Here is a 17598-nt window from a genome sequence, read left to right on the forward strand (position 1 = left end):
TTATGAAATTTCCCTCTTTGTCTCTAGTAATGTGTGAACCTCACGAAGCATTACCATTTCAGTCAATACAAATTTAAACTTTCTCATAAATCTGTCCTTTTATGTGTTTTTAATTCCTTCCTGTATTCTCCTGCCTCCTTCTGGGATCATTTTTCTCTGCCTGTCTCCTGAATCCTTCTTCCAATGCAGTTCTCCTAGCGGTGAATTCTCTTGGTTTTGGTTTCAGCTTCTTCTTTCTTTCTTTCTTTCTTTCTTTCTTTCTTTCTTTCTTTTTTGTATTGTGGTAAAATATACATAACATAAAATATAGCATCTTAACCATTTTTGTGCACAGCTCAGGGGCACTAAGCATATTCACATGTAGTACAGCCGTCTCCACCTTCTGTCTCTGGGACTTTGTCCTCTTGTGAAACTGAAACTCTGTCCCCACAAAACACTAACTCTCCCTCCACCACCCCATCCCCTGGCTCCCACCATCCTACTGTCTGTCCCTATGAGGCTGACTCCTCTTGGGACCTCATCTGAGGAGAGTCCTACAGGATTTCCTGACTTTGTTCTTCATTTTAAAGGGTATATTCAATGATCCAGAATGCTAAGTTGGTAGTAATTTCCCTTGAGCACTTTACAGATGCCACCTGGCTTCTATCCTTTCTGTTGAGAAGACAGTCATCAGGATAATGTGTCGTTGTTCCCATTCCCTCCTTCACTGCTTCTGTGACATTCCCTGTGCCTTTGGTGGAGGCAGTGTTACTCTGATAAGCCTAGGGATCCAAAGAGCTGCTTGCATCTGGAGCCTGATGTCTTCCATCATTTTTGGAAAAGTCTCAGCCGCCGAGCCTACATTTTGTCTCCTTTCCTACTGGGATTCCACATGTATAGGAATCATATCTCCCACATCTTGCATTTTTTCCATGTGTTTAATTCTGTTTTGTCCCCATACCCCCACCTGGCAGTTCCCTTCCAGTTCACACATACTCCTTTCTTGCACATCTCCTCTGCTATCAGACTCATCTGTTGCATTCTTAATTTCCATTATTGTCTTTTCTGTTCTAAAATTTCCGTTTTATTATTTTTAATACAGATTTTATTTCTCGGATGAAATTCTCCATCTATCTTCTTGAACCAATTAATCATGGTTATTTTAAAGTCTTTATCTAAAAGCTCTGAAGCAAACCACAGCCATCTGTTTGCTCATGAGTCTGTGGGTCAGCATTTTGGGCTGCTCATCTGGGTGGTCTCCCTTGGGCTCATCCATGCAACAGCTTGGCAGGACCGGGTGGTCTCAGCCAACTGCACGTGTCTGGAGCTACCCAGCTGTTGGCCCGGGTGTCACAGCTCTCCTCCTCATTGCTCTTCCAGCAGCCTCACTCAGACACATACATGTGGCAGCAGCATTCTGACAGGATGACAGTGGGAGCTGTGAAGGTTCTTGAGACCGTAGTTCAGACACATGGTCCACTTCCACCATGGTGGGAACAGACCCATAACTTTTTACATTCTTCGCAGAACAAAATTCACTCACCCTTCCAAGGACACCAAAAAGTCTCATCCAATTAATGACAGCATCATGCTCTAGGTCCAACATATTAGGATCTGCCATTTTCTTCCAGCCTCTGTCCAATCCCTGGTCCCCAAACAAGCTCCATGTGTTTGTGTTTGAAGATCTTGATATGAAAGGACCCCATGTTGGGAGTCCTAATTTCTTTACCTGTAATCTATTGCTGCCTAGTAAACCACACCTAACTTTAGTGGCTTAAGACCACAACTCATTTTCTTATGATTCTGTGGGTCAGCAGTTTGGCGTCAGGTCAATGGGGAGGTTGTTTTGCTGGCATTGTGTGTGTGTGTTCGTGCAGATGCAGTCATCTGGAGACCTCCTGAGGCTGAATTGTCAGAGACAGTCTTACTACATGTCTATTGCTTGATTCTGGCTCTTGACTGGGGCACCTCTGTTCTCCTCTGTGCAGCCTCTCCAGCCAGCCAGCTCAGGCTGACTCATGGGGCCACATTCCAAGAGCACATCACATATACACAGTCTGACTTCCGAGCATTCTTTTTGTCAGAGCAAGTGTCAAGGTCAACCCAAATTCAAGTAGTGGGAAAACCAATTCTATCTCTTGATGGAGGAACTACAAGCATTTGGACCACTGAATTTGCCACATCTCGAGATCTGTTTCTGTGGTCTATTTTTTCCCTTGGATTTCAGTCTTTTCAGTGTAAAAATACATAAAGGGCCCATGATATTATCTCCCTATAGATAATGTGGTTTTCTCCCGTGTGTAAGAGGTGTAGGCAGAGCACTCTGTTCCTGGCAGAGGTGTGGTCACATGCAGTCTTGGTGGCCAAAGCCCCACCACTTCCATGTGGGGGAATTTCCTTCTGTATTTCCTTCTAGACTTTTTTTTCTATGCACATCATCAGTCATGCTTCCTTTGTTGATGTTTCTAGACAGATCTTTGTTTCTAGAAGGATCTAGATTTCTAGAAGGCACTTGAGAGGAGAGATGATATAATCTCCTGATCAAGTGATATAGCTAGTAACTGTCTCTGCCTAATTTGTCCTGTGACCCCTACATTTTCCAAGTGTATGCCTGTGTATGGGACATAGAATGTTCCAGCTGAAAGGGGCCTTGGGCAACCTCTGTTTGCACTCCCTCCCCATTATACTGGTAAGGAGCCAGAAGGCCGGAAGGTAGAAAGAAGTTTCTGTGGCTTTGCTGTGAGTTAAGGGTGCAGCCCATGTAAACCCAGGACACTGACTCCCGTACCATTTCCAAGCAACAGGCAAGGCAAGGGTCCCTCTGGGACCATCTGCTAATTAAAAGTCTCTTGCCTCTGGTCTGCTCTCCTCCCCAACCAATGTGGAGCCTTGAAGTCCTCCAATCCATGGGGCTGAACATTCTCTATTTCTGGAAGGGCCCAGCCCACATGCAGTGGGAGGCACTTGGGAAATTGCCAAGCTTTGGAAAATGCTGGGCACAGGATGACCATTACAGGGGAGCCACTCATGCCTCTTCTCCATTCTCCCTCACAGGCTGCGGGAGCACCACCGGGCCACCATCAAGGTCATTCGGCGCATGCAGTACTTTGTAGCCAAGAAGAAATTCCAGGTGAGTCCTACTAAGCGCTTCTGCCCTTGGCCCAGCCCCAGGAGCCCCTGTCCCCCCCATGGCAAAGACTACAGGCATCCTTCACCCCACCCTGCTACACCCTAGGCCTGACCCTCATCAAATATCCTGCAACAACTGCATTTTCCCTCTTACAAGACAGCCCCTGGAAGGACCCTGCCCTGAGGTCCAGCCTCGAGCCAGGTACACACAGAGCCTCAGGGTCTCACCCTTCTTTTCCCCTACTTGACTGGCAGATGACTCAGGAGTGGCAGAGAGGGTGCCAAGCCTGCCCCTCATCACCCGGGCAGGAAGTGGGGTCCCCTAGACCCCGGAGCCCTGTCCCACACAGTCGGTGCTCTTGGCCCTATTCACCCCCTGCCCCCAATGGGAGTCACGAGAACAGGAGAAACTTGGCCCTACCTGTGCCCTGGGGGCCGACTCACCTTTACAGGGAGAGGGAGAGGGTGAGGCTGGGACCTGAGGGTTTCCCTGCCCCATCAGCTCACCCTCTGGGTCCGGGTCCAGGTCTTCTGCAGCTGCCCCTTGTATCCCCTGGAGCCTAAGGCCCCCATAGAAAACCAGTTGGTGGCAGGCTCAGCTCCCCTTCTGCTGTGGGAACAGCCCTGGGTCTGAGAAAGTCCCTGGCTCCACCCTCAGTCTAAGAACATGTAGACTTCAGAAATGGTGACCCTCAGGGGTGCCCATTCACTTTCCAGAAGGCCTGATCACCAGTGCCTTCAAAAAGTGAGTGCCCAATGGGCTGGGGACTGGGGCCCCAGGGAGCAGTGGTAACATCCAGGTCCCCAAGCAGGGAAGGTCAGGGCTGACCTGCTCCCTTCCCCCAGCTGGTCCCAGCGAGGCTGTGGCAAGAAACGGGGCCCCTCTGTCTGCTCCAGACTGTGTCTCCTGTGCCATCCCTTCAGCAGAGACCACACCACTTGGGCCATAGAGCCCCACTGGGAGTGGACTTCTGGACGCAGACTCCCACCCCAGGCAGCCCTGGGTCAGTTCTTTCCCATCTGTAATGGGAACAAGAACCCAAGAGATGGTGTGAGACCATATCCTTGCATAGCTCACAGGGCCCTCACCCATGGCAGCCCGTGGGCAGCATCTGCCCCAGAGCTGACCACCATTGGTCCGAGCCCCGACAGCACCCCTCAGTGAAGCGCTCCCTGGCCACTGTATGTACCCCCCATGGCTCAGCAGCTAGCTGCTGTTTGGGATGGCTGCACACACAGTCCCTCAGTGACCTTCTGCCGCCCATCTGTCTGATACCCCGGGCAGGGAGGCCATTCATCACCGAACCAGGGCAGGTCGTGCAAAGGGTCCCACCATGGCCTGGGCCTCCTCGTTGCCCAAATAGATGAGTCATGGTAAGTGCCAGTCTTGGCTACACCAGGAGGTCTGCCTGGCAATGTCCTGGGCAAGACTGATAGCCCCAGAGCTCTTAAAGTATCTGGTCTGTGGCCTTCCTCCCCAGGGGCCCTGGCTGCCCTGATGGTGGGACAGCTTGGGAGGGCACTAGAGAGGAGGGCCCAGCCTCCTCACAGCACCAGCACAATCCTGGTGGGGAAGGGGCTATGGAACCCCCTCTGGGGGTCTGCTCTGAGCAGCACCAAGGAGGCCCTGGGAAAGGCCAGGGTGTATTGGTGAGTGGCTTAGCAGTGACAGCAAAAACCCCAGACATCAACCTGGTGGAGCAGAGGGGTCAGTGGGGCATCTTCTAGGATAAGGCTGACCTCCAGCCTGAGAAGCCAGGCCACTGAGCCTCCAGGGCAGGGCCCTGCAAAGCAGCCTGTAACCCACCACTTGGGGTGCAGTGAGGACATGGGGGGGCTATGCCAGGGTGGACAGTGGGCTTGCAGGGTTTAGGGACACCCAGCACAGAAGGCAGAAACATGAGGCTTCTGGCAGGCTCGACTCAGGGGTTATGTGGGCAGCTTCCAGCTCAGGACAGAGCTCATCCTTGGTAGAAGGGCACCCACCATGGCTGGAACTGACTTGGGGAACACCCTGTCCCTGAAATGCAGGCAAGAAAACTGCCTGCTGGCCTCAGCAGGGGCCCCATCCTTCCTTCCAGGCCGGGATTTGCCTTTTCTGCCACAAGACACAGGCCAGGGTCCTGCCAGGGTCCCCAGAAGCAGGCTGGACAACCCTATCTCTCCTGCTTTCTGCCCCACCCTTATGCCTGGGATAGGGGGCCCTGGAGGAAAGCATGTGGGGCCCTTTGAATGCAGATGCTCCTGAGAGCCTCTCAGTTTGCTCTGCTGGGGGACAGAGGCTCTTGAGCAATATGGGGTGGGGCGGGGGGGCTCAGCCTCAGCAGCTGGCCCTCGTTGCCAGAGGCAGCACGGAGGCCCACGGGATGGGGAGGAGGGACCCACGGTAGAGCGCCTGGCGGTGAGGAGCTCTGTGAGGCTCCAGAGCAGCCTCCACCCCAGGCCCAGCTGTCCGGGATGCCTTCCCTTCCCCCACAACAGCCTGTCTGTCTGTCTGCCTGCACCCCACCCCCGCCCCCGGCCTCAGGGGCTGCAGACGTGGCGGGTGGCCCCCCGCCTGCCCCTCTGCCTGGCCGATAAGTGCCCGGCGGGCCGCCCCTGTGTCTGGCCAGAGGAGCCAGAGGCTCTTAGCCCTCCGGGTTTGCCTTGAACTCCCCTGTCCACCGTCGGTCAGTCTGGACAACCCTGCATTATCTCGGCTCATCTCAGGCTCCTGCTGCTGCCGCCAGAGGAAATGAGCTCTGGGGAGAAAGCTGAGATGGTTCCTCCAGCGGGGCCCAGGCAGCCCCTGCAGAGGCCTCCGGGAGTGCAGACCAGACCCCGGGGGGCTCAGCAGCACCAAGATAAGTCTTAGGGCGCCTGGGGCCCCACCGGTCCCTGGGTCCTGGGGGCCAGCCAGGCGTTGCTGGCCCTTCTGCAGTCCGTGCTCTAAGCGAGGGGAGGCAGGGCTCCCCAGCTGCATCCCGGAGCCGTGCCCAGCTTGCCAGCCCCGTCCTGCAGACACACATGCTGGGGCACACACTCGTCTTCCCCCTTTCACGCACACACTTTCTCCTGCTTTCCCAGAGGCATGTGTGTGCACACACACAATCTCCCAGCACACTCAGGTGCCCACATTCACCTGCATTGAGTGGCCATGCTCTCCAGCCTGCCCAGGAGCCCAGCCCAGGGGCATGTCTCCTGCAGACCAGGCCTAGGCCACCTAGAGCTCTGAAGGCAGCCAGCCCCCTGCCGACCCCCAGCCTCTCTGGCCTGCCTGCAAGTGCCTCATGCTTCACGAAGCCTTGGGCCCACAGGGGGCTGACTGTCATGACCCATAGCCACCTTCAGTGTGTGAACTAAGGAAGAGCTCAGACTCTTCCAGAAAGGAGCGTAGGGCTCAGTGTCCCCTGCCATCTTCCAGAAGGGAGGGCGGGGCTCAGCATCCCCCATCTTCCAGGAAGGAGGACGGGGCTCAGCCTCCCCCATCTTCCAGAAGGAAAAAGTAAAATCTGAGGCTATTATCACTAGCCCATACCTGTTGTTATGACTATCGTCCATCTGAGCATGCAGGGAGCCAAGGGTCTACCTAGAGTCCTATCCCATGCCCGACCCTAGGATCTTATGACAGGCCTGGCACATAGCCCACAACACCATGCAGATGGTTCCACTGCCCAGCATGGGCCCCAAGGGTGGCACATCCTTCTGTCAGGGGTACAGCTGTGGTTTGGGGAAGATCAGGTCAATCCCAGCCCCGCCACCACCCCACCAATCTCAGGATCCTGATTCAGGGCCCAGAGAGGGGCTGCACACTGCCTGTGAGGCCCGAGGGCCCCTCCTGGTAGGAACCCCCCAGACCTCTGAGGCCTAGCCCCTGGGAGGGAGGAGGCCCCCGCCTGAGAATTCCTAGAGTCCAGAATAATAACGGGGCATTGCCCATGTTGATTGCAGAAGCACACTCAGGTGCCCTTGGGTACCCCATTTTACTGGGAAAGCAGGGCTGGGCCATGGTCAGACTAGGGTAGCCCCAGTCTCGGGGGAAGGGGACACCTCAAGGAGAGGTTGGCCTCTGGTGGGCAAGAGAGACACATTCCTGGGGGCCCCCGGGATTGAGACGCAGCCCTGACACTCAGTGGGTATCTGAACCTTGTTCCCCCTCGCCCCCACCTCAGGCGGGCCACTGCACCCAGATGTCTGGCTGGCCTCCCAGGCCTTCACCCTCCTCAGCTAGAGGCAGTCACCCCAGGCTCATTGCTCATGTGGACTCCTGGGTGCTAATGAGGACCACTCTGGGTGCCCCTGACCTGGCGTCCCCCAGCCCCTTAGGTCAAGGGGCTCTATGTTCCCACACAGCTCTGGCTGGCCTGTGTGTGTGAAGGGCCTCCTGGGCCATCAAACCCCCACTCAGCTGGCCTGCTGCTACCTGGGGGAGACCCTCGGCTCATGGGCTCCTGGGAACAGGGCCACAAATGTGGCTTGAGGTTTTGCTGACATCATAAGAAGCCTCATTCTCTCTGTTGTGGTTTCTGGTGATTTCACCTGAGCCCCACATGCATTGATGGGGTCAGAGCTGGCGCCAAGCCTCGGTGCCGTGGGGTCAGCGGCTCCGCCCTGTGTGGCCCCAGGCCTGCTGTGGGAGTGTCCCCTCTGCCCTGGCAGCCTCAGAGCCGCAGCAGGCAGCCTGTCCCAGAGCAGGCGCAGCAGGCTGGGGGTCCCCTGGGGCCACCTCTGCCTGCCTCTCCCCAACCCCGAGAATAGTGGGTGTGCCTGCCAGAGAGGGTGTCAGGGCTCAACGTGGGGCCAGGAAGACAGTGGCTGCACAGAGCACTGCCCCTCCTGGCCCGTCAGCTGGACTAGTTCTTTCCAATAATAGGAGCTGGTAACCTGCAAAGGGCAAACAGGCAGGCTGTGCGGTGAGTGGGCAGGAAGCTAAGACCCATAGAGGCCAAGCCGCCAGCACAGGGCCACCCAGCCCCAGTGACTGAGAATGGAGTGACCGAGCACCAGGGGAGAGTGGGCCACCGTGTGCGCCCTGGGCCTGAACAGCCCCATTGCACCATAGGGGTAACCTCCTTAAATTCCCAAGAGGCCCCCCCAGGCAGGCAGCATCACTGTCCACATTTAGCGCTGGGCCGAGGGGGCACAGAGTAGGGGCTGACTGTCTTTGTGGCCTACAGCAAGCGCGGAAGCCCTACGATGTGCGGGACGTCATTGAGCAGTACTCCCAGGGCCACCTCAACCTCATGGTGCGCATCAAAGAGCTGCAGAGAAGGTGGGCTCGGGTGCTGGGAGTGACCTGGGAGGACGGGCAGTGGGGAGTTGCTGTGTGGGGCTCCCTCCCCCTCAGGCTGCACCAGCTCCACAACCCACCCAACCCTCTGCACCTTCCTTCGACCGCACTGTGTCCTAGGGGGCCCAGGCCCTGCCCAGGACTCACCCACTTCCTGGGAACACCCTGCCGGGCACGGAGCCCTACCCCACGGGTCTGTGTGCCTGCACTCTCCCCGTCCCAGACCTGCAGCCAGGAACTCCAACCATTGGGAGCTGCCGTGTTTCAGCTTCTGGCTTAGAGCCTAGAGCTCATTCTCATGGAGGCAGTGTGGTCCCTGGGGCCGGCACAGGCTCACACCGGCTGCACCTCTCTGCTGGGCTAGCCTGGGAACCTAAGTCCCTGTGTCCTGGGATAGGGCTGGGACCCTGTGCCTGTCCTGACCACACCCAGAGGTTCAGGCTGGCGGCTCCCCCCTGCCGTGGCTAACCCACCATAGGGACGTGAAGCCCTTGGCTCAGCAACCTGGCCTCACCCTGGAAGGACCAGCTCACAGGATGGTCTCCGTGAGCATGGCTGAGATGCCCGCTCAGGGGCCCATGGTCTGGGCCAATTACAAAGCAAGGACAGGACATGGGGCAGTCCTGAGGCCCTGTCCTGGCCAGGGAGGACATCTAAGGAACTTCCCAACCACTGCCCCTCGTCTCTGAGCCCCCCACTCTCCCCCCATCCGTAGGACAGACCTCTGGGGCCTGGGAGGTAGTGGTGGGTGTCCCCAGAAGGGGTGGGTGGCTTGTCACCCTGCCAGGCACCTTGCTTGTCCACCCACCAACAGGCTGGGTGTACGTGTGGCGTCCAGGTCAAGCGTGAGCTGGTCTCCATCTGTCTCCCTCCCTCCCTCCCTCCCAGGCTGGACCAGTCCATCGGGAAGCCCTCCCTCTTCATCTCCGTCTCAGGTGGGTTTCTGCATCAAGCCACCCTGCCCGCACCAGACCCTTTGCGTATCCCTCTACCTGCACCTGCCTCTCCCTGTCAGAAGGGGCCAGAGGGCCTTGAAAGGGCAGGATAGGCCACACACACCAGAGAGGAGCAGGTGGCCTCCACCCTGAGCCAAGCGCCTTGGAACGTGCTTTACAGTTAGTGCAAGAATCTGCATGGATCCCCTTAAACGGTCAGCCTCTCTAGGCCATCAAAGATCGGGGTGTGGACCCCAGCATCCCATGAGGGGGGAGATGTGGGGAAGTTTTGCAAGGTGAGTCGCCAGCCCAGAGGGACCAGAGGGACCATCAGCCACAGGAGGGTGAGCATCATTGTCCAGCTCTGACTCCTTATGTCCCCCGGACCAGGCTCCATCCAGGGAGAACAGGGCCAGGCCCATTCCTGGGGTCACCCTGGCCCAAGTTGTGGTGAGAGCCGTGGCTCACCCAGGGTGGGACAGCAGGGCAGCTGAGTGAGGCCAGCGTGGGGGTGGAGATGGAGGGAGTGCAGAACATGCAGGCCCACGGCAGCAAAACCCCACGGTTGTTCCAGACGACTGCAATAAAGCAAATATTGCGATAAAGCCGAGTCTGAAGAATTTTAGGGCTTCCCAATGCATATAGAAGGGATGGTTATGCAGTGCCATAGTCCAGTGTGTGCAACAGCATTGTGTGTGAAAAGCCAGCGTGCAGACCTTCACTGGAGAGGACCTTGGGGCTCGTAAGTGCTGACCATCACCTGAGCCGTCGGCAAGTCTTGTCTCTGACGGCGGATGACCACAGCGTGGGTAGGAATTCAGACACAGCTGAAACAGGGCAAGAATTACTCACATGGGACATGAAGACAGGAAGTAAGCAAATGATGTTGGGACCCAGTGCCCACAGACCCGCCCAGTGCAGTGTCGCCACGAACCCTCCACCTGAAAATCCACGCCATACCTGCACAGCAGGAAGCAGGCAGCGTCTGTGCTGGGTTTATGCAGCGCAGTGGGCACCATGTCCGTGGCCCCCGCAGGGTCATCTTGCCCTCCTGCACCAGGCTCTCAGAGGCCACAGAACCAGGAGGGGCGGCGGCGGGCCACAGGGTACCCGGTCCAGCCCAGGCCCCCACCTCCCAGAGTTCCCACTGTGGAGGAGCTCACAGGTGCAGGCCTGTGACCCTCGGCTGCCCCACCCTCATCACCCTCCCCCAAAGCCCCCCCAACCCACATCCCTGATCCTGGTCCTCTGCCCCACAGAGAAGAGCAAGGACCGTGGGAGCAACACGATTGGGGCGCGCCTAAACCGAGTAGAAGACAAGGTAGGCGAGTGTCCCAGGCCACGCTGGCTCTGCCGGTCACCATCCTCAGGGTCAGGGTGCTCCCCATGGCACGGGGGTCCCCCACCCCCCTGGAGCCGGGCGGTGGTGCCTGGGACTTGGTTTGTAGGCCTCTGGCAATGGGTGTCTTTCCCGATGAGCAGTGCCCAGTACCCCCAGGGCCCCCTGGGAGAGGCTGAGGCTGCCCAGTGCGCTGTGGGGTAGGAAAAGCTGTCTACACTGCTGTCGCTGTGTACACTCACGGAGGTCAGAGGTGCTGACGGTGGTACCAGGGGACGTCGGGGCATGTTGGTGAGGAGAAGGGCCTGCAGTCTCAAGGACCCGCCTCCATAGGGGTGCTGGGTGGGGTGCAGTGCCGCCCAGGGCCCTGCTGGGTGTCCAGGGGGGATGTGGGACCTATGGGTCCTCTCCTGCCGCCAAGCCTGCACTCCCTCTGTTCCTGTCACAGGCCCCTTGGCCTGTGCAGCCTCTGCCACCGGGATGCCCCATGCACCCCGTGGGCTTGTAGTCCTCTCACCATGGGAGCCTCTTCCCGGGGTGTCCTGGGGGGTGAAGGAGCCCTTCTTAGGCTTAAGCCCACCCTGCGAAGTCTCTGTGGTTTGGAGCAGCCTGTTATCTTGCCCGACAGCTCGTCCGTCTACACGGGCTTTATCTCAAAGTAGCCCGGAGGCTAAAAATAGAGGGATTTCAGTTGGGCAGGGTCTGTGTCTGCCGCTCGGTTTCCCCGGTAACGCCAGGCTCTGGCCCACTTCATCTCCGCTGTAGCTGGGCAGGAGGGGCAGGGATGCAGCTCCCACCTCACCCCACCCCACCCCAGGGCCCAGCCTGCCACGTCGCCTCTTCCCTACCTGCACGATCTGCCCTAGCCTAGGTGGCCATGGGACTGTGACACAGGATGGGACCAGGCAGAGAGAGGGAGAGCCACTGTCCAGGTGCCCACAGGGGCCCTCGCTTCAGGCCTGGCTGGCTGAGACTGTGACATTGATGTGTGGCCTTCAGACGGACGACCTTGTGCTCTGGTCAGCACAGGCCCAGGAGGCTGGTACCTGTCTGCTCTCAGGCCAACGGCCCAGTGGGAGATATCCCTGTCCAACAGGATGAGACCAGGAGAAGTCAGTCACATCCCCAGGCGGCAGATATCAGAGGCCTGGGGACCCTGGGCTTGGCCACTCCAGTGAACTAGGTATATCCTTATCAGGTGCTCCTCTTGGTACTTGGGGCCAGGGGCTGGGGGCAGCCCATGGCCACACCCAGTGCAGCAGTCCAGGCACCCTGTGTGTGTGGGAGGGGAGGCTTCTAGACATCAAAGGAAGGAGAGGTAGAGCAGGGAACAGACCCAGGCCCCTCACCCTGCCCTGGAGCCCTGGCCGAGGCAGCGTGGCCCCCACTGCTGATGGGAATCATGGCGGCCTGGGAGCACGTGACCCTTCCTGCCCCCAGCAGCCCTGGGAGTGGGCCCTGCTTCTGGGTGTGCTCACCTCTCCTCAACCTTGCTGGTCTAGGGTTTTCTTACAGCTCTGTGCCCTGCTTCTCAGGGCAGGCCACCCTTTAAGCTCAGACTAGAGCCTGGTGTCCTCTGGGGGTGATGCGGGTAGGGGACAGGGTCTCCTGGAACAGTGCCCCCTCCCCGGCTGGAGCAGCAGACATCCAGCAGCCTGCAGGATCTGACCACCTGGATGCCCTGGTTGGCCATGGTCAGCAGGGTGGGCTGAGGCGGGGCCCGCACCGGCCTTGGGGATATATATAGAACTAGTGCCCTCATTTCTGCGGATCCAAATGACAAAGGGAAGTATTTCCCAGAGCCCCTGATCCCTGGGGGCAAGGTTTGGGGACACAGTCCCCCAGTGGCCCCAGCACTCAGTAGAGGGGCTGTCGCTGGGCAGTGAGGACTCTGGGACAGCTACACACATGGTCACTGGGGAGACTGGTTCTGTGCTGATTCTGTCCCAGTCTGCTGTGAGGAGCCGGTTCAGTCCGAGAACCGAGCCCACCTGCCTGGAGTCTCTGAGGGGACGAGCCAGCCAGGTCAAGGCCCCCACCAGCCCCCTCGGCCTCCAGGGCCTCCTCTGCTGCTGGCCCATGCCCCCTCGACGGCAGACCCTGGGAAAGGGCCTCGCCAGGTCCAGAGGGTACAGTGGCACTTCCCGGGCCCCACATTATCACAGTTATCACTGGGGCCATCGGGACCATAAACAACCCCCAAGCAATCCTGCTGACTGTGGGAAGTCAGAGGCAGGAAATCCAGCAGCCACCAGCCCTCAGAGGCCCAGCAGGCCTGCAGCAATGCCAGCGAGTCAGAGACCCCATTGGGCAGGCCTTGAGCGGGAGAGGAACCTGGCCCTCACGCCGAGAGGTGTGGCCATCTGTGCTGCTGCTCCCATTCCAGGAGGGCTCACTCAACTGCAGGACACAGGCTTGGAGAGGAGCTGTGTGGGGGACATGTGAGCTGCACAGCTGCTGGCCCCCATTCTTGGGACCAGATCAGTTCTGAGGATCAGAGGGCTGAGATGTCCACTTGCAGGGAACTGCCAGGGAAAGCTAGTTCAGCTTCTCCAGGGGTGCCTCAGTTTCCCCTAAGGAGCCCTTGCCTCTGGGCCTCACAGCTTGCCAGCCAGGGGCCACAAGGGGGAGGAGGGTCCCATGTACTTCCTGCCCACCAGAGCCCTCGTCACAGCTCCGGCATGCCAGAGTGCTCCCCCCCCAGTGCAGAGCCCCCCACCTGCCTGTCCCTGGGGTACCTTGCACCGGCCTGGCCTGGCCGTTGAGGCCTGCCTCACTCCCAGGATGGGAAGAGCAAAGTAACATTCCCATCCCTTGGCCTGTGTCCCCCCAGGCTTCACCCCCAGACAGTTGGGAACCTGCCCCCCATGTCTCAGACCCGCTCCCCACTGGCCTCCCTTTAGCAGGGAAAGAGAAAGGCATGAGCTGCTCCTTGCATGCTTCTGTTTAAAAATCACCAGAGCCGCCATGTGCTGTTTCTTGTTGTCTTTATTCTGGAAAGGAGGGACTTTTATTTCCCCAAAGAAATCCTTCCTTACTGGTGAGGAAACTGAGCCCCAGAGAACTTGAGCAGTTGCCCAAGGTCACGTAGCTGGTGGGGGGGGTTAAGGGAAGAGGACGCGGCAGATGGGTGGGAGAGCTGAAGTAGAGAGACAGAGGGACCCAGACAGTGCTTCGTGAACACAAAAACATAAGGGGTCGGTTGGAAAGGAAGCAGGTATGGCGTGGAGGGCCCAGCCTGGGGCCTGGGGGGTCCAGGGCCCTGGGACAGATTCAACAGAGGGGCCTGGCCTGAGAACACGAGCCCCCCTGCCTGGCCCCCAGCTCCCAGCCCTGCGAGGGCTGCTCGGAGGCAGGCGTCCCCTCAGCTCTCTGGGGATGCCACAGAGAAGACTGCTCCAACCTTCCTCCCCCATGTGTATTCTTAGCTCGGTCCTCAGGACCTGCTGCAGTGTTTATGTTGAGCCCTGTTTATTTTGCAAGCTCAGCTCATACTGCTTTTGCTGATATGAGGAGCGCAGTGGGCTGGAGGATTTCTTTCTTCTCTGTTTTTGCCGGAAATGTTCATGGCTTAGAGCCGGACACAGGGAAGGACTGGGTTTGCAGGCCCCAGTTCAGAGGGCGTGGGTGGGAAGGCCCCCACCACCACCACCACCTGACATGCCTTTTGCAGCCTCCTGTCCTAGAATCCTGGCCAGCACACCTTTCTCCTGGAGTCCAATGCCCCCAGCCTGGGAGCCCCCCCAGCACACCTGCCCCAGACCCCTCTGCTGACCACATGCTTGCCCTCCCCTTGGACCAGACAAGGCCAGTTACCCAGGGCTTGGCATCTGCCCCAGATGCTGCTCCTCCTTCTCTGTCTTCATCCCAGAGCGACTCCTCCATACCCCCAGCTGCCAGCGGGCCTGAGGCCCTGTCATCCCAACAACCCTCTCCCTACCCCACTCACCCTTAAGAGCCACCTCAATGCTGCTCACCTGGCTCTCTGGCCCCACAGCCTCTCTGCAGGATCTAGACAGTGGTCATCTCCCTTGGTGATGATTGTCCAGCCATCCGTGTGGCCTGTGGCCCTGCCCCCAGCCCTTCACATCGTGCGTTGTTAGACACATCTGTAATCTGCCTGCTAATATTTCCTTCAGGATTTTTGCGTTGACATTTGCATGTAAGATACATCCATGACCTCATTTTCCTTCTTCATACTGTCCCCATCAGGATTTGGTGTCAAATGTATGTGAGCCTCACCGAATGAATTAGTTGAGAAGCATTCTCTCTCTTTCCATATTCTAAAAGATTTTATATGGGATTAGGATCACCTCCCCCCGCCTTGAATGTTTGGTGAAATTTAAAGGTAAAGCCACCTAGGTCTGGTGCTTTCTTTGTGGGAAGACTTCACACTCTGAGTCAAAGACATGGCGGTTATGGGAATGGGGGTTTTCTATCTCTTCTTGTGTCAGTTTTGTTCAGTCGTACATTCTAGAGATCTGTACGTCTCCTCTCAGTTTTCCAGTTCACTGGCATTATCATTTTAATGTCCATATCATCAGTAGCTAAGCACCTTGTTTTATTGTCAATATTGTTTATTTGTGCCTTCTCATTTTTCCCCATGGGTCAAGCTTGCCAGCTATCTGCCAGTTTTATTAATATTTTCAACAAACTTTTGACTTTATCGATCCTGCTATTATAAGTTTTGATTTTGTTTCATTGACTTCTCTTTGTTTTCTTCCTTCTATTTACTTGGCCTTGATATATTGCTCTTTCTTAGGTTCAGTAATTACTAATTTTCAGACTTTCTAGATTTCTAAGGTGTGATTTTAAGGCTATACATTGTCCTCTAACTACCACTTAAAGTGCATTCCCCAGTTTTGATAGGTAGAATTTAAATCTAATGTCCATTTACTTATGTATCTTTCTAATCTCCATGATGGCCTCTTGTCTGTCCCAGAAGCTATTTATAGCATGACTTTTGTTGTTGTTAGAATTGTGAGAACTTCCTAATTGCTCACTTGTTAGAGAAAGTGATTGTGTGACACCAGTCCTTTGAAATACTACGAAACATATGTTTTATGGCACAATAAGTGGTCCATTTTTGTAAATGGACCTTCTGTGCCTGAATACCATGTGTATTCTAATGCTGTCAGCTGCAGGGTTATATTTATGTCCATTAGGATGAGCTGGCTAATTGTTTTTCTTGAAATCTGTATTCTGATTGGAATATTGTTATCTACTTGATCCGTCATTACTGAGAAATACATCAAAATTCCAACTACTGTGGAGGATGTGTCTAGTTTTTCTTATATTTCTGTCCATTTTTGCTTTATATGTTTTTAGGTCTTATGATTAGATGCATATATTAAACTTTTTATATAGTCACTGCTGGATTCAATGTTTTATAATTACACAGTATCCTCTTTATATCAAGCAGTGTTTTGTTTGCCCTTAAAGTCTATTATCATTGCTATCCAGACTTAAATTTGTGTGAACATCTTTTGTTTTAAAGCTTTATTGAGGTATAATTTGCATGTCCTAAAGTTTATGCAATGTACATGTATGACAGATTTTAGCAAATTTCTAATTCGATGAGCAACTATCATCAAAACTAAGTTTTAGAACATTTTTCAATATCCCCCAAATTCTCTTAATTCTATTTGCAATCATTGCCAGTTTCCACCCCCAGCCATAGTCAAAAACTGTTCTGCTTTCTGTCTTTGTATCCTTAAATTGTGGTGGGGTTTTTTTTTGGGGGGGGGTTGTTTTGTTTTGTTTTACAGAGGGAGGGAAAGAGAGGAGGGGGAGAGGAAGAAGGAGAGAGAGAATCTTAAGCAGACTCTGTGCCCACTGTGGAGTCTGACATGGGGCTCAATCTCACAACCCTGAGATCATGACCTGAGCTAAAATCAAGGGTTGGACACTTAGCTGCCTGAGCCACCCAGGTGCACTCCTCAAATTTCTGTAAGACTAGAAATTTGCCTTTTGTAAAGGTTTCATATAAATGGAGCAATCCAACATGTGGTGTTCTGAGTTTTGGGTGTGTTTTTTGTTTTGTTTATTTTTTTTTTACATAATGTAATGTTCTTGAGGTTCATCTTTACTGTGCCATGTTTTTCTTTCCTTTCTAATGCTGACTAGTACTCTGTTGTATGGATAGACCACATTTTGTTTACACAGTTGCCAATTGATGGACATTTGGATATTTTGCAGTTTGGGGTTATAGATAATGCTGCTGTAAACTGTTACCCACTAGCCTTTGTATGGACATACATTGTCATTTATCTTGGGTAGGCTCCTAAGAGTGGAATTGATGGATTCTATGGTAAGTTTCTTTCCAACTTTCTAAAAATACTTATGACCTGTCTTCCAAAGGGCTCTGTGCCAATGTGATTTCCCGCCAGTCATGTACAAAGTTCCACCTTCGCTGTGTCCTTGCAGATACATGGTAAGGTTGGTCTTTCTTATTTTAGCCAATCTAGTGAGTATATGACTGTGTCTCATTATAGGTTTGATTTACATTTCACTAATCACCAGTGATGTGGAGCAGCCTTCCACATGCCTATTCAGCATTTGTAGTCATGTGTAGTGACATGTGCATTCAACTCTTGCCTGTGTTCTGGCTAAGTCGTTTGTTCTGTTACTGGGTCCTAAGAGTGGTTTCTATGTTCCAGACACAAGTCCTCTATCAGATAAACAACTTACAAATATTTTCTCCCCTTCTTGGCTGTCTTTTCATTATCTTCATCATTTCTTTTAAAACAAAAGTTTGAGATTTTAATGAAGTCCAATGTATGTTTTCTTTCATAGTTCATGCTTTCGACATTCTACTGAAGGCCATGAATGTTTTCTTCTGTTTAATTCCGGAAGTTTTATGGATTTAACTATTACACTTTGCCCTATAATTCATCTTCAGTTGATTTTGGGGTATGGTATGAGATTAAGTCTAAATTAATCTCCTT

The 17598-nt window shown here is 54.9% G+C and overlaps 1 protein-coding gene across 2 annotated transcripts in view; it reads left to right on the forward strand.

Moving 5' to 3' along the window:
* Window positions 1–17598, forward strand: part of KCNQ1 (potassium voltage-gated channel subfamily Q member 1) — a 323781-nt gene that overhangs the window by 242535 nt on the left and 63648 nt on the right. For both annotated transcript variants that reach the window (XM_041722996.1, XM_041722995.1), the window contains exons 12-15: window positions 3034–3109; window positions 8265–8359; window positions 9266–9312; window positions 10572–10633. In XM_041722996.1, the coding sequence (XP_041578930.1) occupies window positions 3034–3109; window positions 8265–8359; window positions 9266–9312; window positions 10572–10633 (280 nt within the window). The remainder of the gene's footprint in view (window positions 1–3033; window positions 3110–8264; window positions 8360–9265; window positions 9313–10571; window positions 10634–17598) is intronic.

This window comes from Vulpes lagopus, chromosome 11 (assembly GCF_018345385.1).
Source record: "Vulpes lagopus strain Blue_001 chromosome 11, ASM1834538v1, whole genome shotgun sequence".
Lineage (NCBI taxonomy): Eukaryota > Metazoa > Chordata > Mammalia > Carnivora > Canidae > Vulpes > Vulpes lagopus.